The sequence below is a fragment of the Ursus maritimus genome, unplaced genomic scaffold, assembly GCF_017311325.1.
Source record: "Ursus maritimus isolate PB19 unplaced genomic scaffold, ASM1731132v1 scaffold_27, whole genome shotgun sequence".
Lineage (NCBI taxonomy): Eukaryota > Metazoa > Chordata > Mammalia > Carnivora > Ursidae > Ursus > Ursus maritimus.
The window spans coordinates 23,491,540-23,517,781 of record NW_024425230.1 but is presented as its reverse complement, the minus strand read 5'-3'; the positions used below and the strand labels follow the sequence as shown (position 1 = coordinate 23,517,781).

The following is a 26,242-nucleotide window of genomic DNA, read 5'->3' as shown; positions in this document are numbered from 1 at the left end:
TCCTGTATCACTCAACTTCATTTGCATTTCTATACCTGGTGTTTAAGTGCAGGGACTCTAGAGGCAGAGAGCACTCCAATGCTTTCAAGATGGCGGATGGCCAACAGTTCAAACTCTCAAAGACCCATCTTCCTCAAGACTGACACACAGATAATAATACACACTTCACATAGGGTCCAAAAAGGATAAAATGAGAAAATATGTGTAAAAACTCTTAGTACAGGGATTAGAACATTATAAAGGGCTCAGTAAAAAAAGGCCCCCTTCTATCATCTCTGTTTTTCATTTTGTTTTGACTCCTGGGCACGGCCCCTACATCTCAGCGTGGGGAGCTGCTAAGGAATCACTGCGTCCAAGGTGTTGAAGACAGAATAAAACCTGAGGGAATTGAAACCACATCTACAGACTACTCTTTCCAAAATTTCAGTGCTGAAGGGAAGGAGAAAGATCAAATAAGTTTCAGGGAGAGGCAGGAAAAATTCCAAAGAAGTTTAAGGAAAAGTCCATGATTAAAGATATTTTTAAATTCACAAAAGGGCTGTCATGAAGAAAGGGTTTACATTTGTTCCTTGTACTTTCAAATGGTGAAAGCTACAGGTTTAAGCCTAAGTTTAGTTCAATATCAGAAAGTTTGAAAAGTCAGAGTTATCTAACAACAAGTATTCAACCGTGAGCTCGGTAGGAGACTTCTTGGTGGAAAAATTGGAGAGGGGATTAAATTCTCTGAGGAGTAGCTAAATCCAAAGACTTCTGAGATCCTTTCATCCTGATTATATAATTTTATAATGGTGATAATGAAATACTACTAATAATAGTTGATTTTTACTAAATGCCCACCATGTATCTGGCTTTATGTCAAGCACATCACACGCATTCCTTCATTGAATCTTCACAGCAACCTGATGACCCAGGTGGTATCTTCTGTTTCTATTTTACAAATCAGGCACTTGAATGTCGGTGAGGTTAAATGACTGGCCAGCATCACACAGCTAGTAAATAGTGTCAGGAATGGCCGAAAAACCCTGGAATCTTAACACCATGGTAACACCATCCTCACCTTTAGCAGCAGCAGACGGACCGCAAAGAGCCGAGTCACACAGGCAATTATATTAATATTTACTAGTACATGTGGAACAAATTAAGAGTGATTGATTTTGGAAACACACTTGCAGGGTTGGGATTCAATCAATGAGTAACTTGTGTTCATGCAACTTTCTCCAAGGGGAGTAATTCTACCATTAAGTTCTAGAAACCTGTTCCCGAGCCAAGCTCTGTCCTCACAATTGTCCCTGAGCGCTCTGCATTTCATGAGAATGAGAATCACCCTCTATCTGGTGATCCAGGAAGGGTGTGGGTTTAGGAGCTAGGATGGGCTTGTTTTGAAGAGCGTTTAGGGCCTTGTAAGATCTTAGGCAGGCAAACACCTCCCTGAGCACTTGCATTTGTTTCAGAATTTTGTTTCAAGTGACAGTTTATCCAAATCTCACAGCCAAAAAAAGCAGTGAAAACATCACCGAAAAATAATATCCGAGAAGCAGCTCTTGTTGCCTTGTGATTCAAAGGCTCTAAGTCAGAACTGCCCTTGAAACTGAGGGACTACTGAATTTGGGCTCTCATACTACGTAATCCATACTAAGCAACTTTTGCAAAGCTGCCTGAGGTGTTTTCAACCTCTGTGACATCTCCCGAAGTCAAGATTTCTAATTGTGATGATTTAAAAAACCACTAATTAATAAAACATATCAATAAATTTATTAACTATTAAATAACCAATTTTTATATAGGCAGGCACTACAGGGATTAATTTAACAAGACAAGGCTCATATTCTACCGTGCAGTTAATGAGACAAGTTACACAAGGTATCAGACTTAAACAAATATTTAAAATATATGAGCAGTGCTTTCAGGAATAAATACTCCTACATAAATCATCACTTTAGCTAAGAACTATTTCATCATTTCTGCAAATGAATTCCTAACCAGCTAAAAGAATATAGTATTTAAATAAGTGGCATCAGGACACCTGGGTGGCTCAGTCGGTTAAGCATCTGCCTTTGGCTCAGGTCGTGATCTCAGGGTCCATGGATGGAGCTCTGCATCAGGCTCCTGCTCAGCGGGGAGTCTGCTTCCTCTCCCACCCACCCCCCACCCCCGCTCGTGCGCACACTCCTTCTCCCTCCCTCTCTCTTACACATTCCCTCTCTTTCTTTCAAATAAATAAAATCTTCAAAAAAATAAATAAGTGGCATCACTCCATATTAAGCTACATAGGAATCTTTTTAGGTAAGTCTAATTTAATCCTTCTAGAACCAGTTTTTTGGAGTCAACTTCCGTTTGAGATCTCTTGAAAATTGGATTCTACCTTAGAAACGACTCTAGATTCCTGCCTTGAAAGTCAGAGTATATGGAGCTATGGTAGTCGTTAGAGATATTCTAAAATATGGAGCTTCAGGGCGCCTGGGCGGCTCAGTCGGTTAAGCCTCTGCCTTCAGCTCAGGTCATGATCTCAGGGTCCTGGGATCGAGCCCCAGGTAGGGCTCCCTGGTCAGCTGGGAGCCTGCTTCTCTCTCTCCCTCTGCCACCCCCATGCTCTTTTTCTCTCTCTCTCAAATAAATAAATATTTTTTTAAAATAATAAAATAAAATAAAATAAAATAAAATAAAATAAAATAAAATAAAATAAAATACGGAGCTTCTCCTTTCAGCCCATGGAAGGACTATACATCCCCATCGCCTTAGAAGTTCAGAGTGGCCTTGACTGTCTTGGGCCAATGAAATAGGAGTCTAAGTGCTGGTGTCATTTCTGTAAGAAGCTTTAAGGGCATAAGTCACATGTTCCCCTTCTTACTACTGTGGTTATTATGTAAAACGCGTTCGAATAAAACCTCCTTAAGAGGTCTGATCTCTTGATATCCAAAGAGCAGAGACCCCTGCTGACCTACGCTGGACAAGTCGCATCAGCAAGAAGTAATCTTTAATTGTTTTAAGCCACTGAGCTTTGGCGGTTGTCGGTTACTGCAGAAAAGCCTGGCCGGTGTCAGAAAGAGCCCAATTTCACCGTTAATGGACAAAGCAAGGTCATTAACAGCAAGGTGTTATTTTCAACTGGACATTTCACATCAAAATCCAGATTTCCGGCTTCTGTTGACAAACAGAAACTCTGATGTGTTTGTGAGTCGCTGTCCCCTTCACGGTGAGTGAGTACATATTCTCCAGGTCCCAGCAGCCCTCCTGCTCAGCGTGACCATGCCCGAGCACTTTCTGTCTCTGAGAGGCATGACTCTGCTGTGTGTGCAGGACCCACCTAGCGTCCTGGCTGTCCTTTATCAGAACCGCATCTCATTTCCCATTACAAACTTCAGCCATACTTCGGGCAGCACAGAAAGTGCAAGTATCATCAGTATAGTAAAGTGGTTAAGGAAACAGATTCTGAGGTTAGGTTGCATGGGTCCAAATTCCAGCCAGCCCCCTGTCTAGCTGTGCGGTGCAGGAAAATTCCTTAGCCTCTTCCAATCGAGTTTCCAAGTGGGGATGATGACTGTACCTACCTCACACGTATGAGGAGCTGACACAGCCGAATGCTTTAGACAATGTCTGACACTAAACACCCAGTGGATGTAAGTTGCTATTAGTTTTACTGTAACTACAAAGTGGTTTCTTCAGCTACCCCCACTGTCAGGGAATTCAATAAACGGGAATGATAAATCGGACTTGCTCTGAGGACGTGCTTCCAACCAGTCCCTGCCTCTCATAAAAATCAGACTTGCAAAGCGGAAGCAAATTTCATTCAGTAAGTGTCATCGTCTTATGCTTCCTGCTGGGCTCAGATTCACAAAAAGTTGTTCCCAGGAGCACGTGACCGCTCATTTAAGCGAGCATACCATAAACACACTTGCAAAAATGATGTGTGGTCTGGGGCGCCTGGGTGGCACAGCGGTTGAGCGTCTGCCTTCGGCTCAGGGCGTGATCCCAGCGTTATGGGATCGAGCCCCACATCAGGCTCCTCCGCTATGAGCCTGCTTCTTCCTCTCCCACTCCCCCTGCTTGTGTTCCCTCTCTTGCTGGCTGTCTCTAGCTCTGTCAAATAAATAAAATCTTAAAAAAAAAAAAATGATGTGTGGTCTGTGCCAAGCGAACATCAGGGCTCAGTTTGCTCACCCGGAGACAAGCAGCGAGAATGCCACCATTTATTCTCTGCCATCCTAGTGACCACTGAGGGCCGCAGCCACATTGTACAAGACGGGGAATTTGCGTGAACATTATCCTGTTGAAGGAAAGATCTGAATTCTCCTGAGAGTGTCTCAGTCACTTCTGAAGGAACGGCATATAATTCTTTTCACCCAAACAGCCTTGCCAAAAGAGCACGCAGCTTTCGGCAGCCAGGGTATCACCTGTTACTGCCCACAGAACTGGCTTCTCCATCAGCATCACAAAAACATGGTAGGAAGCACACTTTTAAAATGAACTAATTCAGTCCTGAAAACCACGTTTTTCCTGCAAGCCCCATCAAGCCTTGGAAATTACTGGAGCCAGCTCGGCATCTGAGATAATGAACATGAAGAGGGGGCTGTGGTCTGCGAGCACAAGGAGGAAGCAGGGAAAGGGAGCCCCTGCTGACTGCAGGCCTCCCGTGTGACAGTGATTGGGCTGGACTCATGGAATGTTGTTCGTGAAAGAACGAATTTAAAATAGGACCTACAGGGAGAATAATACCTCCTTTTTACACACTGAAAAGACGAAGGCTGAGAGATGGTGTGACTGAATACCACAGGAAATGAATACATCCTGCCACCAGTGTCCCCTCCAACCACGTCAGTGAGACTGCTCAAGCTGAGATCGCCAGTGGGATTTGTTTGGGCCAAATGAAGCAAGCATATTTCCCTTCTTATCCTCTTGACTTCTCTGAAGTATCAGACACTGCTGACTTTTCTTCTTAAACACTCACCCACACTTAACTTGTTGTTTTTTTTACTTTTCTATTATATAGAAGTTCTGCCCCGTCAAGTGCACCCCTTCCAAAGCTTGCTCCAAAATGGTGGGGCCAGGCCTCTGTCATTGGAAATCTGCTTTTCTTATTCAGCCTCCAAGGACATGTATTAGCTTCAACCATGTGACGACTCCCAGATCTATGTTTCTCAGTTGGAATTCTCTCCTAAGCTCTAAAGTCGTCTACTGACTTTGAGTTCACAGGTGTATCAAGCTCACCATCTCTTCCCCACGTACTTGGGGCTCACCCAGTATTTTCTGCCTTGAGGAATGGCCACATTATCTACCTAGTCATCACGTCAGAAATGCAGGCCTCCTTCTGAACTTCTTTCTCACCCCCCACATCCAGTAACAATTCAGTCCTAAAAGAGCTTCTTCACTAAACTCTCTAATTTGCCATCCCTTCTCCATTCAACCTACTTCTGCATACTCTAAGCTCTCGTTAGCCCACACCTGACCTTCTATTGCTTGGCCGGACCCTGTCCTCTCCAAATAATCTGCCACGGTCCACCTGAGTGATCTTTCTAAAGACAATCCTAACTGAGCTATTCCTTACAAGATTCTTCAGTGACTCCTCTTGTAACTTTCAGAATGTTAATGATGGGTTTCCGCCTATGCCTGTAACCTCAACTTCAAGCATTATCCCACAGGTATTTTTCACCTCGATTCTACAGAATGAGTCACAGATCCTTAAATTTATCTACTATTACATCTCTTCATCAGTGCTACTCACGCTGCTTGTGATTGATTCCCTTCCTCATCCTGATTTACGTAACTACTACTCAACTTTTCAAAACCTCAATGTCAAAACATTACCTTGTCTAGAGTATTCTTCTTCAGCCCAAACTAAATAACTTTAGTAACAATTCTTTTTAATTATGCAAGTGATACATACTCCTTGTCAAAAACTTGTGTTTTCAACACAGAAAGGCATGATTCCACTGACACGTGATTCACTTTTATTATCATTTAGAGGAAGAGCCCCCAAAGTGAACCGGTATAAAAAGAAACTATTAGCAGCATATGAAATGGGAGAACGAAGTAGTAAGCCTTGACCTTTGGGAAGTCTAGTCAATACCAGTCATCAAATAAGATGGTTCAAGAGTAGGAGAGAAACGAAAAGACACTGTCTAGGCCACAAAGGGAGATTGGCTAGTCTAGTCTTGGGGTAAAAAGGTGAAGTTGAAAGGGGAAAAAAGAATAAAATAGGAGAGCTCGGATGGAGCACCTGTGAGCAAATGCATCGACTACAATGTGAATTCAGGAAGGTAACGTTGACAGTCCTGGCGCCATAAACAGAAATGAAGAGGAGTAGCAGTTAGAGCAACTCATGGATCTGGGAAAAACAATTCTAATTTATTTGAGGCAAAGGAGGGAGCATGCTGAATTGACAGTATCTGCGGAATCTCTCAGAATGGACATCAAACTGAGCAAGAAATGCAGGATTGGAGGCTGGAGAGAAATAAAAGAGGGGCCAAAATATTTGAATAACTTTTACATTTGCAAGTGGATAAGACTCATTTGTTCAACCAGTTTTTACTGAGGACCCTCTATGGGGCCAGATGTGGTAGGCCTTCAGGGGTAGGGCAGTGAGCAATATGTGTGATTCCTGTCCTTAAAAAACTCACATTCTAGTGTGGGAGAATGTCATAGTCAAATTATCACACAAATAAACATGTAATTATGAAATATTACCAGTAGAGTTGAAAGGTACTATAATAGAACGAGGAGGACTAATTTAGGAAGAGCAATCCCAGAAGACCTCTTAATGAAGTGACATTACATTGATACTGTGAAGACAGTAAGAATAGTCAAGAGCATAGGTAGAAGGCAGTGGGGACAGCATGTTTAAGAGCTTTCTGGCACTTTGCAGAATTGGAAAAACAGCACAAAGGGGGAAGAGTAGAATCTCTGAGGAGAGGTTAATAGAAGCTTCCCAAATAAAAAAGCAAAAAGAAAAAAAGACTGAAAAATAAAACAAAACAAAACAAAACAAAACCCAGAACATCCAAGAACTGTGGGACAACCACGGAAGGTGTGGCCTGAGTGTAGTGGGAATACCAGAAAGAGAAGAAAGAGAAAAGAACAGAAGAAGTAGTTCCAGCAGTAATGACTGAGAATTTCCCCTCAATTTCCACCCATACAAAAACCTGCACATGGATGTTTAAAGCAGCTTTAGTCCAGTTGCCCAAACCAGGAAGCAACCAAGATGTCCATCAGTAGGTGAATGGATAAATACAATGTGGCCCATCCAGACACTGGAATACCAGTCAGTGATAAAAGGAAGTGAGCTGCCGGGTCATGAGAACACATGGAGGGTACTTACATGCATGCTACTAAGTGAAAGAAGTCGCTCTGAAAGCATACATACTCTTTGCTTCCAACTATATGACATTCTGAAAAAGGCAAAACTACGGAGACAATAAAAAGATCGGTGCTTGCCAGGGGGTTAGCAGGGGAGGCAAGGATGAATAGGCAGAACACAGAGGACTTTTAGGACAGTGCAACTACTTTTAAGACCCTCTACTGGTAGAAACAGTCAACAAACATTTGTCAAAACCCACAGGATACACACCACCAAGGGGAAATACAGACTTTGGGTGACCATGATGTGTCAATGTAGGTTCACTGATCATTCGTTTTAAGAGTGGACAAGGTTATACATATGAAGGAGCAGGAATTCTCTGTACCTTCTACTCAATTTTGCCACGCATCTAGAAAGTTAAGTCTATTTTTTAAAAAGGGTGGGTGTCCAGGAAGAGCCTGGAAAGGCAAGCAAGGATCGTAGATTTCACCCTCAATGCAATGATAAGTCATCGAGGGATTTCAGTAAGGGGAGTGACAAACTCTTAAAACGAAACTTTCTTAGGTTTTAAAGCAATCACTTCAGCGGCTGCCTGGAGAGTGGACCTGAGGGGGACAATGGCGGAAGCTAGGAGATCAGGAGAGGAGGCTGGCAATGCGGTTTAGGTCAGAGTTGATGGAGGCTTAGACCAAAAAAGAAGTCATGCAGACAGAAAGGAATGGTGGATTAAAAAAAAAAAAGAAGACTTTTAAATACAGAATGACAATGGATTAGATGTGTGTGTTAAAAGAGGAGAATCAAGGAGGACTCCAAAATTCTGCAGTGAGCAACTGGAGGCCATTGTCTAGTTGAGCAGACAGAGGAAGGAGAAGCTACCTGAAGGGCAAGACCATGGTTCGTCTTTGACCGTGTGACGCTTGAGATGGCTGGTAGTGCCTGACACTTGGTAGGTGGCTGGGTGTTGCTCTTATTCACGTTGTTTTTGTTATGAGCATAATAGGGTAGGCAATACTAGACATAATTCTTCTAAAATATTTTCCCAGAGATTAAGGGAATGGGGGTGGAACACATCATTTCCCTTCCATCCCCTTACTATCTCAGCAACCTGTCCCGGTGCCCTGAACCCTCATACCCACTGCAAGCTGGGGGAGGGGGCGGAGTGTGTGTCTCAGTTACACGCGTCACAGCTTTGCAAACTCCACTCTGAAAAATCTGCTGGAAGGCACTCATGCTAATTTTTTACTAAGCAAGGCATTGCTCCCAAAGGCCCAAAACAGTAAGTTAATTTTAATAAAACAGTAAGTTGTTAAAAGGCTCAAAAAACCTATCGAGGTTACCCTTTCGAAGTTGTGGTTCTCTGCACGGGGAAGCAGCATCAGCAGCTCCCATGAACTTGTTAGAAATGCAAATTTGAGCCTCCAGGCCAGACCTACTGGGTCAGAAACTCTGGGGGTGGGGGCCCAGCACCCTGTGTTTTAACAAGTCCTTCAGGTGATTCTGATGCCCTTCAAGTTGGAGCACCACCGACCTAGAGGAATCCCAAGATGTCATCTGCTGCAATCTTTTGAGTCTACCTGGACAAAGTTTAGGCTGTTTTAAATAAGTAAGACATAATTTGAAGGCAAGTGATACTCTCTACCATATTTTTTTACATGGAAAGTATCAAAGACAATATTTCATCTGCATGAACGAAAGAAGAGAGCCTCGGTATGGAGCGTGGGCGTGGCACGTGCTGGCCCGGGGGTGGGGGGAGGGGGATGGGAAGCAGGTGTGGCTTACCTGACAAATGCCGCTGATGCACATGTCCAGGGAGTCCGTGCTGCAGCGAGTTCCATCCAGGACCTTGGGTGCCAGCTCCACTACCAAGTTGTGTCCCCGGGCATGACACTTGAGCGCACAGGGGACAGCAGGATCGTTATACCGGGGAAGCCATTCGTAGTAACGCCCCTGATACTGGACGTCATTGTAGGCGGAGCACTGCTGGGCTCTGAAGTCCTCCGCATCTGGAGGGCAGTCCTGCGAGCAGAGAAGAAAGGCCACACGCACATCACTCAGGGAGACCAGCCACCGAAAGGCTGAGCAAGTTTCCAAGAGTCTGAAGAGACCAGCCCCACCACGGGCCTCTCACCCTGGAGTCACCTCATTTCTTCACCCTATTTAAAAGCTCTCTTTTAACCGTCTTGCTTTTAATTGTTCCAGATGACTCTAGGTCTTTATGGGGAATATTAATTATCATCCATGCCTTCAAGAAGCATTTCAGTAGGAAGGATTACTTGCCCCTACTTTGGCCCCAAACTGCCCTGCTTTGTGAGAACTTGTGTTTGTTTCTGTTTTTGTGATTGTTAATTCATGAGCCCTTCTTCTCTCCTTGTGGGTCCCCAATCACTGCTTTTCACTGGAGCCAAGTGCCTGCCTTCAACCTGCCGAAGGATGGAAAGAGAAAACGGAGTTCTTTCAAATTCTGTCTACAACAACAGCAAGGAAATTCTAAGTAAATCCTTTAGGGAGCTCTCATAATAATAGTAAAAAGTGTTTGTGCAAGTCTTGATGACTCAGAAATCTTTTTACTTAATTACTAATCCCTCCCATCCGATCCTTCCAAAGGCAGACGCTGGCTGACAAAAGGTTAATTTACTCTTCAGAGTTGGGTACAAACTTCCTAACTGATGGGAATTAATTAATCCTATACCAACTTCCCAATTACAGAAAGCAAATACAGAAAGGCAATATATTATTTTGTATTTTTTTCTTATTACAAAAGTAATCAATGGTCCTTATAAAACCTTTGGGAAATGGTTTCTATTTAAAAAAAAAAAAGAATAAAAGACAAAGATTCTTGTACCTAAATCTTTGAACAAATCCTTGATGATTTCCCAAAAACAAATTTCTGGAAATAAAATTTCTGAGAAAAAGGGTGTGTTTCATGAGCTTTTCAAAATATTGCCAAATTGCCCTCCAGGAATTTCCCTCTTTATTATCACCAGGCTCCCTAAGTTCCCTTTTTCTTAACCTCTCTTCTCAGCTTGGATATTATAATTTTCTAACATTTTTCTAATCGTGTTAAATAGATTTTCTTTATTTTAATTTACATTTCCTTTCATTTCTTAGGTTTGATAGCTTTCACGTATATTGCTCTTTGTATTAACTTCAAAAATTTCTTGTTTCATTTATCTATTGGAATGTTTGCCTTTTTACTGTTTTTAACGGATAAGACTTCCAACCTTCCCAATGAGGTTATCAACTCTTTGCCATCTGTACTGCAAATATTTTCCCCATTTGATTTTAGTTTTGGTGCTCTGCAAAGTCAAAGCTTTAAATTTCCAGGTAGTCAGCTCTATTAATATTTCCTTTTAAGGCTTTTTCCCTCATTAATGAGTTCAGAAATGCTTTTTGTACCCTGTCTAGAACAGATAAATACTCAAGTGTATTGTTCTAGTTCCTTTCTAGTTTAGCAATTACATTTAACACTTTGTTACACCGGGAATTTATTCTGATGTGTGGTGCAAGGTAGAAACTTAATGTTATGTTTTTCTACAAATAATTATTAATAAATTATCAGCCAGAATCTTAAAATAGAATTTCTTTCATTTCTCCTCTTTTTACTACTTAACTTTTGTATCTTGCTGTGTTTATGCTTCTGACCTTTATAATCTGCCTCAAATCCTTTCTGGAAGTAGGCAGGGAAGACATAAAATATAAGAAATAACCATCCCCCCCGGGATTAGTTGTATTAGTTTGCGGTGAATCGTTCCAAAATCCTGTACCACATCCACATTTTCCTGTTTCAGAAAAATTAAACCTGCACCCAGGTCACACTACGGAAGAGAGAGTCGAGATGGAGACTGAAACTGGTGACCTTTCTCTCTTGAAATGAGGACTGTTTTCCATCCGGCCCCAGGGAAGATCATCAGTTGATAAAATTATATGGCCTCCTCTTCCCTTAACCACGGCCAATTTTCTGTGTATCTGACTCTTTGAAACCGAAGCCAAAGAGTGTAAGACAGCAGAGTGAAAACAACCCCCTTGCATTAGGCTCACTGATGTGGCAAGCGTGCTTTAGGGACTGAGACTTCTTGCTGCCTGACTCCTGACTGCCTTAAACTCCAGAAACCAAAGAAGTTTCACAAAATTAACAAGGTTTAATTAACAGTCAGCTGAGGATGCCAGCCTACACTTAGTCCTTGCTGAAATGGAGGCCAGGTTTGGACACGGGAGCCCGCCTCCTTGGCCACAGCTGATATCAGAGGCAAACACCTGGTCCATGCCAGGACAGTCAGTCTTTCCCAGGAATCTGGAATTGCAAGAGAAGAGCTGGGGACTCCCATCAGTCTGGGGCTGAGCTAGCCGTCTCTTCCATGAGATGCCTGTTGAAGAAAAGCAAGCCAGTTCCCACAGCAAAGAAGAATGAATTAGACACGGGAAAAGGAACGAACACCAACCACGTATTTCAGTAAGATTACGTAACTTGGGCGTCTCACCGTCTGATTCCTGGGTCCAGGCCCTCAAGGTGTGCTGATGCCCGAATACCATTAAATATCCACACACCCATTCAGCGAATCCCATTTTTCTTGAGCTATTTTGAGTGGGCTTCTGCTCCTGGGAAATGATGACCCCGACGAAGACACCCTTGGATCCCGACGGTGCTTACCAGTTTACAAGGGATCATACTGATATTCCCTTTGGGGTAGGTGGGTCACAATTATCCTTACCCTCATTTTATAAACAGAGGAAACTATGACCCTCAAAGTCTTCAGTCACTAGCCCAAAGACACCCAGCTAGAATATGACAGAGCCAAGACTGATTCCCAAAGTAACAAGTGTTCCATTATACGATACCGCTTTCTAGTAATCTTGCAAGACATGGAGGACTCACATTAAACGCTTTCATTTACTTGGCATTCTTCCAGTGTCAACACTAAGCCTGTCTAGTCGGCTTCTCCTGGGTCCCCGGCCCTGGCTCAGGACAATCTAGGGATTCTTGTGTCTTAAACAGTTTAGTTGACATTTAGGAAGCTTGAATACCAAACATTCTTCTGCTTTCCTTTCCCTGAGAAGCATTTCTTCATATCAGTTCCGACAACACGTTTGTTAAATATGCTTTACGGGCTTCGCCCAGGTTACATGCTGTGGAGAACATGAAAGAATATAAACCACTGTGGTCACGTGGAGAGCCCGTTGTCTTATTGGGAAAGCAGCATCTACTGTATGAAATACCCTGATCCCGTGGGTTACTGTTTGTGCTTACAGATTCGCAAGTAAGGCTTTGCAATGAAAAGGAAATAAAATTGTTGTCCATGTGTTAAATTAAAAATTGATTAAGTGGCGGGGCGCCTGGGTGGTTCAGTCAGCTAAGCATCTGACTCCTGATTTAAGCTCAGGTCATGATCTCAGGTCATGGGATCGAGCCCTGCACTGGGCTCCGTGCTCAGCAGGGAGTCTGTTTGGGATTCCCTCTCCCTCTCTCTCCATAACTCCCCCTCCCACGCTCTCTGTCTCTAAAGTAAATAAATAAAAATCTAAAAAAAAAAATTGATTAAGTGGAGTTAATAAGGAAAGAACAGATCCTAGATCAGAAAGACTTGACTCAGTCAGGAGGAGGCGGCCAGGCTGGAAAGCACAGAAAAGGAGAAGGAGGAGGAGGACCAAGATTAGGAGGAGAAGAGGGAGAAGGAGGGAAAGGACGACACAACTTGTACCCATTTAAGGACCATGCTAAAGACAGAGATCTCTTTTCCCTCCTTAAGCCATGAGGATACATGAACCATTCTCACGGACAACTTAGGGCGAAATGCTGAGACAGGAAGATCACCTAATAAACAGAGCATTTTTACATAAAAGAGATAGAGCGTTAGCTAAGGGATGATTTATATAATAGGATTGAACCAAGCTTTAATATGGGTTAGATATTTAGGTCATTTTTCCCAGATAACCATGAGTAAGGGACTTAAGAAAAATGTAATCTCTACTATAAGCAAATTTAAGATTTTTATTTTATCTTCATATCCAAGTTGTACTATGCATTAAATTTTGGGATCCTCTAATATAACCAATGCCAAAATTTCTAGCATGAAAACGAATTACTGTGAGTGGTCATTATAAGAAGACAGTTAGCAAAGGGTGCATCCTGGAAAAGTGACATTTCAGAAGAGATTTAAGGGACGGCCTGATGTTTTTAGGACAACTATAGGAAAGAACACAAACAACGGGGACATGGCAGAAATGAAGTCAGTAGCGATGAGGGACAGGGACCAGGTGTGACCAGCAAGGGTGAAAGTTTGTGAGCTGAACACGAGATAAGTCTAACCAACTGCTGGAGGTCCTTGAATGCAAGTCAGGGGAATTAAAAGCAATAAGGATCCGCAGAGGGGACTGAAAAAGAAAGTGTGGCACTTTAGGAAGACCCGTGTGACGGCAGGATGGACTGGGGTAGGAGCAGCGACAGTGGAAAGTAAAGAGCACCTCTAAGAGGAAACTGCCAGAAATTAGCCATCCATAGGACTCATGGTATGAAGAGTCTTTCAAGGGTCACATCAAATGTCTCTTCTGGAAAGCCATCAGGGACCCCACTGTGCAGAGTTAACCATTTCTCTCTCTGTGCTCACATAAAAATGTGTTCATGCTGCAAAAACACTATTACCAAATCATGATACACTTGTTTTTAAAGGTATTTTCCCTTTGTTCTCTTCCAGCACTGACTTTGAGCCCATAAACCCTGGTATAAAGAAATGAGTAGTCAGCGAGTTCAAGTATTAGAACTCTTTGCTGACATGCATGACTTCCCTTGGAAAGTCTCCACTTACTCTGGGAGACGCCTGATAAGGAAAATTCTTCACTGAGACCTCAGGGGCCTGGCCCTGGCCGTCAGGGTCTTTGCTGAGCACTGACTAGAGGGTTATCTCTGAAGATGGCAGGTACCTGGGATTAGGGGATGCTCCAACCCGAACCTTCCTCTTCCCCCCGACAGAATAACCCCAGGGAGAGTTGTGAAAGCAAAGCCCGATTTTGTAGGGAGGACAGTGTGGTTCTCATTCCCTGGCCGCGCCTCCCATTCCTGCACACCAGGAGTGGGATTTCTTCCTCTCTGCCCTCTGAATGTGTATCCCCATCACACCCACACTTCCTAACAAAAGGACATTTGATTCTTCCTTGAGTGCCTGGAGTCTATTCTTCTCAGGTATCTTCTACTGAGGCGGGCAGAGATCAGAAGTGCGGATGTCAGGGTCTGTCCACGTCAGGCCCGAGTTTCCCGTGTTGGGGACCCCTTCCCCGCACCTTGGGCCATTGGCGTACAAGGCCCACGGCCGTGGAGGACACCATTTCCGTGATTCCCCTCCGCTGCCTCTCTTCTCCCTGACCTCTGCCCCTTGCCAACTGTGAATAGTCAGAAGGTTTATCCTACAGCTCCTGGGGTTGGTGATTCTATAACGGTATCTGAAAGGGGAGTGTTCCTGCAATTTCCCCTGTGAGTCAGGTGCTCATGCGTCAGGAGGAGCAGCCATGTTTGAGACTACTGTTTGTACTGTCATCAGTCATCTAACAAAGCTTGAGACCTCTCAGGCTCCTTTCCAAGAGGCAGTCTGATGTAGCAGAGTGGTTAGAAGCTGGTATTCCGGAGCCTGGAGCCCGACTGCCTGGAGTCTAGTTCAGCTCTGCGACCTTGAGCACGTTTCCTACATTTCCTCCTGTGTAAGAGTGGAGATAAGGGGCGCCTGGGTGGCTCAGTCGGTTGAGTGTCTGACTCTTGATTTTGGCTCAGGTGATGATCTCAGGGTTGTGAGATCGAGCCCCGTGTTGGGCTCTACGCTCAGGGGATCTGCTCGAGATTCTCTCTCTCTCTCTCTCCCTCTGCCCCTCCCCTACTCTCTCTCAAATAAATAAATGCTTTTTTAAAAAGTGGAAATAAAAATAGTATCTACTTTGTAGAGATATATGAGGATTAAATCAGTTTATTCATGGATAGGCGCTTAGAACAATGTCTAGCATTTGGGAAGTACTGACTACATGTGATCTATTATTATTATTATTATTATTATTATTATCATCATTAATTTTGGTTAAGAGTTCGAAAGCTGGCACACATAGATGGCAAGCTCTGTGGTTTTGAGGCCAAGAGCCTGAGCCTTCAGATAATCACATGGAGGAATAGAAAGAAGTAGGAGTGACCTCTGGGATGGGAGGGAACAGTAGGTCTCTGGGGTCCCTGGCAGTGACCTCTGTTCCTCCATGGAGCAGCCTTCCTGATCACCAAGACTGAGATGGTGAGGTCCCTCAGGTGGGAACGGGGGATCTCGCAGCCCATCGGATGGGATCTCCTGCCCCCGGAAATACAGGTGTAGGAATCTCTGAATCACAAGGCAAATCTCCCTCATAAGAGTGCCTTGTCTTGGAATCACTAACAGCAGCTTCCTTCAGAAGAGTGGGTGATGGGCCCCATTTCCAGGGAAAAGGGAAACCACTGACTGTCAAGGGAGCCTGGCCCGTCTCTAACGGGGACACTGAGTGGCCGTGACAAGCAACAGCAGGGGAGCATTAAGGGGAGCTCCCTTCTCTCCCCACTGGAGGTAGGTTGCAGACTGGTCCTCCTTCCTGCCCTCTGCCCCACCCTGAGTAGCAGGGATGGGGAGATCTCAAAAGGGTGATTCTAAACCCCAATTAATAAAGCAGGAAGCAACTCAAGAAAAGATGTGACTATCTTTGTACCCTGAGTTCATGTGGTTATGTCCACTCATGGTGCCTGACATCCCGGGCGTGTTTCTATGGTATATTCCCAGGAACGCACTGTGTCACCTCTCCTGGGAAGACCCCAGCCCTGCCGCTGGGGCTGCACAGCTCCAGCTCCGCCCTCCAGGAGGGCTTGAGGGGGCACAGCGGCAGAGCCTGGCAAACAGAGATGGAGGGGTGTCCCAAGCACTTTAGCCCTGAAAGACCTGCCACAACCCCCCCCTTATTTCCCTAAAAGGAATTTGGTAAAAGTCTGAGTTTGCAACGGCAAGCACAGTGATTAATGCCGCATTCTTATGAAACCTCTCTAAGGACCCCAACTCTGAGAACTAAAAAGGGCAACATTCGCTTTGCGGTCCTCTCCACTGGTCACCACCTTCTAAACCTCTATTCCTCACCAGCCTAGAGGTGGTAAAGGGTTCCGCAGGATCCTCCCAGAAGGGCCCTCACATGAGACCACAGGTCCTCCCAAGACCCACAGACGGGGCCTCAGGGGCATGGGATCTTCACTCGAGCGCACCCAAGTCCTAACCATTGCACCCAGGATGCGCTAATTTTAGTAGATTACGTGTGTGTCTACACTGTATGACCCGACACTCCTAGACCCACATAACGCTTGTGTTGAAGAAAGGTGCCTTTTTGGAATTATCGAGAGCAGAGTCTCACAGACAGATACACACACACACACACACACAGAAACCCGAGAGTGAAATCTCAGACGGCAACACCTTGATCTGGGCATTTAAAATGAACTCCCCTAGAGAGTTTCAGAGTACCGCTGGCTAGGATACAGTTGTGTAATTTATTTTTGAATGACCGCAAGGAGTTTGATTTGTTAAAGCAGCACTTCATATAAAAAAAAAAAAAACTAAAAACAAATAACAACAACAACAACAAAAACAAAAACACACACCCAAGCGAAAGGTAGTAGATCGAAACGTCTCCTAGATAAACCCTCAGGTTGCTACTGTGTTCACAAGCTTGCGTGAGGAAACAAAGCCAGACTGTGTGTGTAACTAAATGCCTGCCTCTCTGTTCAAGTCAATCTCTCTGCCCCCCGCACCCCTCCCGGACCTCAACTCATTTAATTTAGCTTCACGCCCATGTGTGTCCCCAGAGTCCTCGGCCCTCCATCTGGTCATGGGACATGTGAAATCTATTCGCTTTGTGGCCCCAAATTCCTCCCAGGACATGATGGACACCAAGGGCCGAGTCATACTGGAATCTGAATGCCCAATAACTAAGTACCCACATTTCCCACTTGAGTTTGAAGCCAGTTGAGCGAGAAAGACAAACCTTTCTGCTTCATCACTGATAAAAAACAGACTGAAAATGCGGCTGACCTGTGATCAGAAGGCCTTGCTCACACTGCCCGCTCACTATTGCCCCAGCTTTCAGGGCTGCCCTCCCAGGACAAGTCTGCGTCTGCAGAACAGAGGCCCTCAGACAGGACTTCCGTCTCCCACCGGCCCAGGACAGAGAAGGGACAAAGAGGGACAAAAGGCCCAATGAGTGAAACTTTTTAAATAAATTAATTACATCCAATGGAGAAAAAATGGATTAAAAAAATCTAAATCTTAGATTTCCAGATTCTAATAATTTCCTTTCTATTTGCGTCATTTTGATTTGGGTCTATACCGTGAACCAGGGAAATGTTCAAGTGGAAAATAGGATGGATTCCTTCTGCTATTTATTTTGCATTTTTAGATTTGTAAAGCAAAAGCTTGAATTTCTTTAGTACTCATCACTGTAGAACAAGAGTGAGGTTTATAAACCTGTCCCTACATACAATTTTTTTGAATCACCAATAGAGCACTCTTAACACATTTTGCCGTGGGCAGGACAGGTGGTTTGGAGCAGGAAAAACAGCAGTAGACCAGTTAAGTCTGTGCTCTTCCTTTGTGACCGCTGGGAACTAATTTTACCCCAGGCCCCTCATTTGCAAAAGAGAAATAACCACACCTCGTCTGCCTCTATCGTAGAGACAGTAAGAGGGTCAGGTGACCTACTGTACCTAATACACTTGGAACGTTGAAGGCATTTACAGGTATGAGGTACTGTATCTATGAATTCAGAAGTTATTAAATACTTACCAAATCACTTTATAAATGTGAAATGGCCTCAAAAGGTAGTATATATGGAAGGTATGAGATACACAAAACCTGCTGTCAACTAAAAAATAGTTACATTTTCCCCAAAGGGTACCAAGGGGCCATTAGCTTTACAGTACACATAATCTTCCAACTTAACACATGAACATCATTGGATTATATATTTTTATTCCAGAACTTACATGATTGCTGCATGTCTTGTATCGAATATTCTGTCCTTCACAATTCCTAGAGGAAAAAAGAGGGAAAAAGAAATTATTTCATAGAAGTGGCAGGCAGCACAAAAGAAAGAAAGAAGGAAGGAAGGAAAGAAGGAAGGAAGAAAGGGAGAGAGGAAGAGAGAGAGAGAGAGAGAGAGAGAGAAAGAAAGAAAGAAAGAAAGAAAGAAAGAAAGAAAGAAAGAAAGAAAAGAAAAGAAAGAGAAAGAAAGAGAAAGAAATGGAGGGAGGGAAGGAGGGAGGGAGGAAGGAAGGAAAAAAAAGAAAAGTGAAGAGAAGAGAAAGAAAGAAAGAGAAAGAAGGAAAGAAAGAAAAGAAAAAAGAAAAAAGAAAGATTGCCAATACAAGGTGATACTGATAAAACTTTTATTACTCCACGTTACCTCAGAGATTCAAAGTTTAAATTCTAAGAAATAACTTTCAAAAATCAGGAGGGCAAAAAGTCTCATGAAAGTGTCACTTTAAATATTAGAGAGTAAATTCTTTAGCTGAATTAATGTAATGACATTACTAACGTGCAGTTTTTACCCTGGGAGCCATATAACCACTGAAATTAATATAGAACGTGTGTGCATACTTATGGGTTTTTTCTGCGAAAAAGAAGAGGAAGCTACGGGTGGACGCATTTGGGCACCATGTCCTCACTCACTGGGGAACCCAAGTTGGCCGAGCTCTCCGTGACCTCCTTCTGTAATCGACACGACGGTCTCTGGTAGACATCTGCCTGAGGCAACCCTTCTACACTGTATTCTAACCATTGGCCTTACTGAACAGAAGCTACAAAGGAGTGTCCAGGTGACTTTCTTGGGATACTGGTGCTGTAGGGTCTGAAGTCATCCATAGGTTTGAGAATCTCCCACCATGAACCCTGTCCTCCCCGCCGCCACTGCTGTCCAGAGCCCTGCCACTCATTCTCTAGGCAGATTCTTCCTCCGGATGCTTGAGATCCCATCTGGCAGCTACTTTCCTCCATCAGCGCTTGCCGCTCCATGGTTTACATTCACTCCTTAAAGTTAGCTCGTCCGCTAATGGTACCTTTCCCAACTCTTCAATTACACATCCTTACCTTTGGTTTTCCTGGCCAGTTCAATGGCAGATTTGCGGTAAAGATAGCTAAACGCAGGCGTAACTCAACATCTTGCATTAAAAGTCAACTGATACTATTTCAATTGTTTTAAAATATTTAGTCCTAGAAGAACATAAATTTTTAAGAAGTGGATCTGAGTGGGGGCACCTGGATGGCTCAGTCGGTTAAGCGTCTGACTCTTGGATTTCGGCTCAGGTCATGATCTCAGGGTCCTGAGATCAAGCCCTGCATTGGGCTCACAGGCTCCTCAGGGAGTCTGCTTGAGATTTTTCTGTTTTCCTCTCCCTCTGCCCCTCCCTCCTCCCTCTCTAAAAAAAAGAAAAGTGGATCTGAGTGGAATCTGATTTTTGGCTGGTATGGTTTAAATAGGAGCCTCTATGAAACAACTGATAATCTATTTCAGTAATGTACAATTCATTGCACATACTTGCTGATGATTCCATTTTTATTGATTATAAAAAAGAGTAAGTGAAAACTAATACTATGCCAAGAGGAATAAAAGAGAATAATCAATCTTTCAAAATCCCATCACTAAGACCTTCACTCTCAATATTTTGGCATTTAATCATCCAGTGTTTCTGCAGGACTTACAGAGGTGAAAGCAAACTAGAAATTCAACTTCGTATTAGTTTTAATCTAATATAACAAGTAGTCCCCCATTTTATTACTAAGTTTTTGGAGAAATTATTTTAATAACTTTATAATAGTCCATTACGCAGACATTACATTTTTTGTAAGTCTGAATTTAAATTTTCTTAATTGTGGTAAAATACCCATAACATAAATTTACCATCTTAACCATTTTTAGATACACAATCCAGCATAAGTGCATCCACATTGCTGTATAAACATGACATCTTATGGTTATTTATGCTGCCTCTTTTTTCCCTATGCTTTTTAAATTTACATACAGTAAATTTCACTTTTCTGGGAGTGTACAATTTCATGAGTTTTGACAAATCCGTCCTCCACATGACTAATTTTCTTTTAATGGTGTGATTATTTTGTATTTTATCATGTCTGACACTCTTTGATCCTGCTTTCCACTTTTTCTTTCTTTGCAATCCTTCTCAAACTCAGCCTTCTCTGCTTGCATCTCGTACCATACCTTCCTTTCTGTTCCGACTGTAGCACGTACCCCTATTGGGATTAAGGAGATGGGCCTATGGGAGGAAGAACTTTTGGGAGTGAAAAAAATAGCATTATAGCTGCCTTGGAAAGCATTATCTAAATGACAGTTAAATTTCTGAACTTAAAGGCAGACAAGGTATCCAATCAGTTGCCCCTGTTTAATACAATTCTCATGACTTGGGGATTAGGACATCTTCCCAGATGCTATTGTAATAACAGGTTGACCCAGTCTTAGCGTTTTGTAACACTACCTATTTCCTCTTTTTGTGTCTTGTCATTGGTACACGACCCTGAAATTTATTAAACTTTCGATGAGGCTACATCAAACTTGAAATATTCAAGAAGCACCAAACTGGGAGGCTGGCGGGAAAACGGTATTAGGGTGGAGAAGTCTCTCTTGGTCAAGGGGAAGTGACGCCATTCTCCTGGGAGACAACAGCTATACCAGTGGACAAGGTCATGTACTTACGTAACTTATTTCATGGTGCTTTTATGGGCACCATGAAGAAAATAAATTACAGAAAAAGTGAAAGGGGTAATTTAAAGTACTCTGTTTATTTTGGAAAGGCCCTGACTGAGGAAAGCAGCTAACAGATTAAGGAAGTGATAACCAAATGCTTTTGTACCACACTGACTTAGAATCCTAAGAGGCTTTTAATTCCACTATCCAGAGAGCAGGCAAATTGCAAAGACACATGTTAAAATAGTATTTTAATTGAAATACTGATAAACGAAAAAACAAAAACAAAAACATATCGAAACCTACCAAGAATGACAGTTTCTTTAAAAGCGTTCTGGAGCTTCAGAAAAAAATATTTCAGGTGCATTGTCACCAATTGTTTAACTTTAGCTGTTTAAATGAAAAGCAAAACTACTTTTGTAGGGGCGCCTGGGTGGCTCAGACAGTTAAGTGTCTACCTTCAGGTCAGGTCATGATCCCAGGGTCCTGGGATTGAGCCCCGCATCGGGCTCCCTGCTCAGCAGGAGCCTGCTTCTCCCTCTCCTCCCCACTTGTGTTCTCTCTTGCTATCTCTGTCACTGTCTCTCTCTCTCTCTCTCAAATTAATAAATAAAATCTTTAAAAAAAGAAAAGAAGAGCAAAACTACTTTTGTAAACATGAATTTAAAACTAAAAGGAAAGAAAACAGCTGATGGTTGTATCTCAGGTCTGCTGTGTAGACCATACAGTCATGGTCTACACCCCACTGCCATCTGCTGCACCCTGATTGTAAGCCTAGTATCCAGGAGGCACGAACTTGCATCTAGACTGATGAGCCTGCAGATCTAAACCTGCATCTAAATCTCCATGACCAATCCCACTACAAGTGCAGCAAAGCGATCTGGAAAGAGAGCATTTTACTTCCTGAACTCTCAAAATGTAAAGTACCATTCTGCACTCATTCTGTCTCCAATAACTTCTTATGGCGAACCTACTAAGTACCAGGAGATGGGTATAAAGATGCGGGGGAACTACCTCTCAATCCCCCTAACAAATCAGTAGTAAGATTGTTTTTTTTAAACCCAGCCATCTGGCCAACATTTTGAACATGCTGCTTCACTCCGACCTAACACACAGTAAGCTCACTGACTGGCCACTATTGATGTGGTATGCCTTGGTTACAATTTAGTATGAAAATGAATGACCACTTTATGAAACAGGCATAAAATGAAATTCAAGTTATTTTAAAGTTAAGGACGCTGGAGTCCTAATTCCCCAAGCAAGAACCTGCCAGCTTATTCTGGAAATAATTCCTTTGGCCCAAAGCAACTGAGCTGCAGAAATATTACTTCCAAGTTTTTAATTTCATTCTAATTATTATATGCAAGAGCTAATGGTTATCAGGAGTATATGAAAATTCAAGAACATCATTTCACAATTATGTATTTTCTATCCATTACAACATTCATAACACCCTGAAATTGGAGATTTTTGAAGCCATAAATTTATGAATATATAAAAAACATATGTTGATTCCACATGAGGATACATTAAAAACATTAATAAAATTTCCTTGGAGTTTATAGCAGTATAATTTATTACATTCATTTGATGATATATTGACTCAAATACTAGTGTCTTAAAGACTGAGAAGCAGTGTTTTGATGAATAAAAATATATTAATTTTTTAAAATAGTAGTTAACTTAAACCTGTTTCCCATGGTTGGCAGTTGACTAGCATATCGAGTTACAAATTTCTGCAAGAGAGACATTCTGGCTGGGTTATGCTCTACAGTGCAAAAGCACTGACTGTGAATTTAAATATAATCAAATCCTGAAATAACATTATCTGCAAAGAAATAAATGAGCAAAATAGCTGCATTCATCCCCTTCCCTAAATCATGAATTTAAATAAGCACGCTGATAAAAAGAGAAGGCACTGAAATGCTTTCAAAAGCTTTGGGATGGCGCTTTGTTTGATTTTTAATGTAACCACCTCCATCTTCCTTCTCCAAGAAAAACTGACCACAGAGCCCCATATTTATGAAGATTTAACAAGTCTCTAAGGGTCTCCTAGGATAAAGAGACCTGATAAGCTTTCCAAGGGAAGTAGGTTTCCTTCTTAAGAATCTCAGAGTTGTTTCAAAATGACAGTAAAAGTTCTTAACATGGGAGTAGGTCAGGAATGATTAAAGTTTGAGGCTGCCCAAAAGGTGGGGAGCAGGGATGAGCTGAACTATTCATACATCTGCTGCCCTTCTTTTGAATGAATCTAATTCATTTTTTATGCAGAGACAAGGTGTTACTGTCTCTGTTTCTCACTGGAGACATGGAGCGAGTGGGGCGATGCCACAGGCCTGGCCCCATGCCAGGAACCAAGCTGGAGACAGGACATATATCACCATACATTTATCTGACTCTAAATACCACAGGACATACTACTCTCTCATTCAATTTTTTTAATTCTTGATTAGGCTCTTTTCTAGCCAGATATATTTGTTCAAATTAGAGGAGCTCAGGGAGTAAACGAATTTGGAGACTCTCAGGCCTAAGAGCAAATTTCAGAAGATAGGTTAAAACTTGTGCATAAAGCAGACTAAAAAACACTAAAGTCCTAAAAAACTGAAAAAAATCAAGCAAGCAGCACTTCAAGAATGGACACCTGAAATAGAGTAGCGACGTGTATAACTGAATTGTTTTTGTATTCTTACAAGTGTTTTATTATGAAATGTCTGAAGTCCGCACACACGAAAAATATAAGAATGACACAACTTATATACATACTAGCAAGCCTCACTGTATCTTTAAGTTTTCTTGGGAATTATTTTTAAGAAATGTATCATTACAAATCTGGTGAAAGTCCCCAGCCAAACGCTTCAATCCTATTCCCTTGCCTCCGTCTGCAGAGGCAACTAAGTAAATGGTATCAGAGTGTGTGCCATGACCTCCCTCGGCTTGTTTTTTTAAATTTGTATCAGCACTATGTTTTTGAAAACACCCATACTGATAGACGCAACCCGGACGCATTCACGTTTATGGTTCCACAGGAACCCAATGTATAAACACACCGCTGTGTATATATCAATTCTTTTTCTTTTTTATTGGCCAATTTTCCCAAAGTTTATGAAGATTCTGCAATGAGCGACCTTACACAGTCTCCTTAGGCATATCTGCAGGCATTTCTCTGGGATATATACCTGAGCGGGACTGCTCTGCTGTGGGCACTTACAGCTTCGCTACGACTAGATACTGACAAGTGCTCTCTAAAGCGAGCGTACCAATTTTCACCCCCATTCGTAGTAGCACAGGAAGGTTCTTATTTCACACATCTAGGTCAATATTTGGCATTTTAAAACATTTTTAAGTTTTTCCCAATCTGAAGAACAGAAAATATCTCACTTTGTATTCTTTTGTGTCTTTTTGTGAATGAGGTTAATATTGCCATTTATTTTTGACGACACAGGCTCCCCTTCTGTGAATTTCCTGTCCATATTCTTTCTTCATTTTCCTCCAAGTTTGTTTTTGTTTTACTGAGAACAAAAGAAGTTACTTAAATATTTCAGATACTAATCCCTTATTGTCTATATTCACTGTCAAAAGTCTCCCACTCTTAGGCTTTTCTTTTGGTTTATAGTATATTTTCATGATACAAAAGTGTTTGTGTAGTGGACTTGAAGTTACCAATATTTTTCTTTGTAACTTAAACTCTTTGTATGTTAGTTAAGGAATAATTCACTACCTGGAGATCATAAAGACATTTTCTGGTATTTTCTTCTAAATGTTTTAAGCTTTGCTTTTCACAAGTAGACTTTAATGTACCTAGAATGTATTCTTTATGTGTATTGATATTTTCTAATATTTTCCCTTTAGATATCAATAACCATACCTGAGCCCCATGTATTGAATATCCACCCTTTCTGTACAAATTTTTAGTGCCACCTCTAATGTGTATCAAATGCTCGTATATACATGTTTTTGTTTCTTGGATCTCCATTTTGTTACATTGGTCTCTTATTTGTCCCCATGCTACTATGGTAGTTAAATTTCTTAAATTTTAGTGTCTGCCCGAGTTACCCATTTTGTCGTTTGAAAAACTCTTTTCATTACCTTTACATTTCTTTATGATTCTTAGAATTGGAATTACACTTAAAGATTAATTTTGAGAGAAAACTGTTATTTTTATGATGTATGACTTTCTATTTTTGAACATATTATATCTCACCATTTGTTTAGGTGAGATTTTAAATCTTTCATAAAGGTCATGTACATCTACTGAATGTTTTACAAGGTACCTCACATTTTGTTAGTAGTGTAAATAGCATCTTTTTGAAGTTTTGCTTTCTCAGTTCTTGCTACCATGTAAGAATACAGTTGTTATCTGTGCATTAATCTTGTTTACAGTAATAGGACTCTTATTAGTCCTATTTTTTAATGTGTAGATATTCTCAGACGTTCTCTTAGACAATCAGGTAGTCTCTGAATCATAAGAACTTTATTTCTTCTTTTCTAATTCTTACACTTTGTATTTCTTTTTCTTGCCTGATTATACTGACTAGGGCATCAAAAACAAAAACAAACAACAACATCAGGCATTCTTATTTCGTACCTAATATCAGAGAAAATGTCGTAGCATTTCTACACCTCTATTTCTAGTTTGCTACATTTTTCTTTTCAATTATGAAAAAATACAGATAACTATGCAATTTTTCTCTCCTATGTCATCAATGCTGTGCCTGATGGCGCTTACTCGTGGCAAATATTTCCTTTCATATTATGTATTTTAGGATTGCTAGCTAATTTTAAATAAGGGATCGACTGATAGGAATAGGAATCCCATAGTGCCTGCCTTGGTGCTTTGCCCCTCCATGTCTTTTATTACTGCCGGTAGCCTCAGAGCTATCAAGGGTTACAAGACCACTTTTCATATTAATTTCTCACCTCAAAGCTTCCACAATTATATGGGATATACACATTCAACTCAATATGTACAATATGTCTAAATCAATATACATGTACCTCAAACTCTTAGGAGAACAGGTCCATTGTTTCAAAGTGGAAACTTTTTTTAATTCAGTGTTGAGACCAAGAATTTAAAATTTTCTATGCTGGTATATGGATTTTTTTTTTTTTTTGGTCCCAGTCCATCTGTTTAGGAAACCTATGGACTTCAAAGGTTCTGCCTTTACATTATGGTTGGAATTCCTGTGCTGTGCCTTAAATATACTCAAGACGTGATGGCTTGTG

The 26,242-nt window shown here is 41.9% G+C and overlaps 1 protein-coding gene across 1 annotated transcript in view; it reads right to left on the bottom strand.

Annotated features, from left to right (window-relative positions):
• Positions 1-26,242, bottom strand: part of ADAMTSL3 (ADAMTS like 3) — a 333,594-nt gene that overhangs the window by 191,168 nt on the left and 116,184 nt on the right. The window contains exons 5-6 of the mRNA XM_040642874.1: positions 18,306-18,351; positions 9,071-9,307 (exon numbers count right to left, since the gene is read on the bottom strand). Of these exons, the coding sequence (XP_040498808.1) occupies positions 9,071-9,307; positions 18,306-18,351 (283 nt within the window). The remainder of the gene's footprint in view (positions 1-9,070; positions 9,308-18,305; positions 18,352-26,242) is intronic.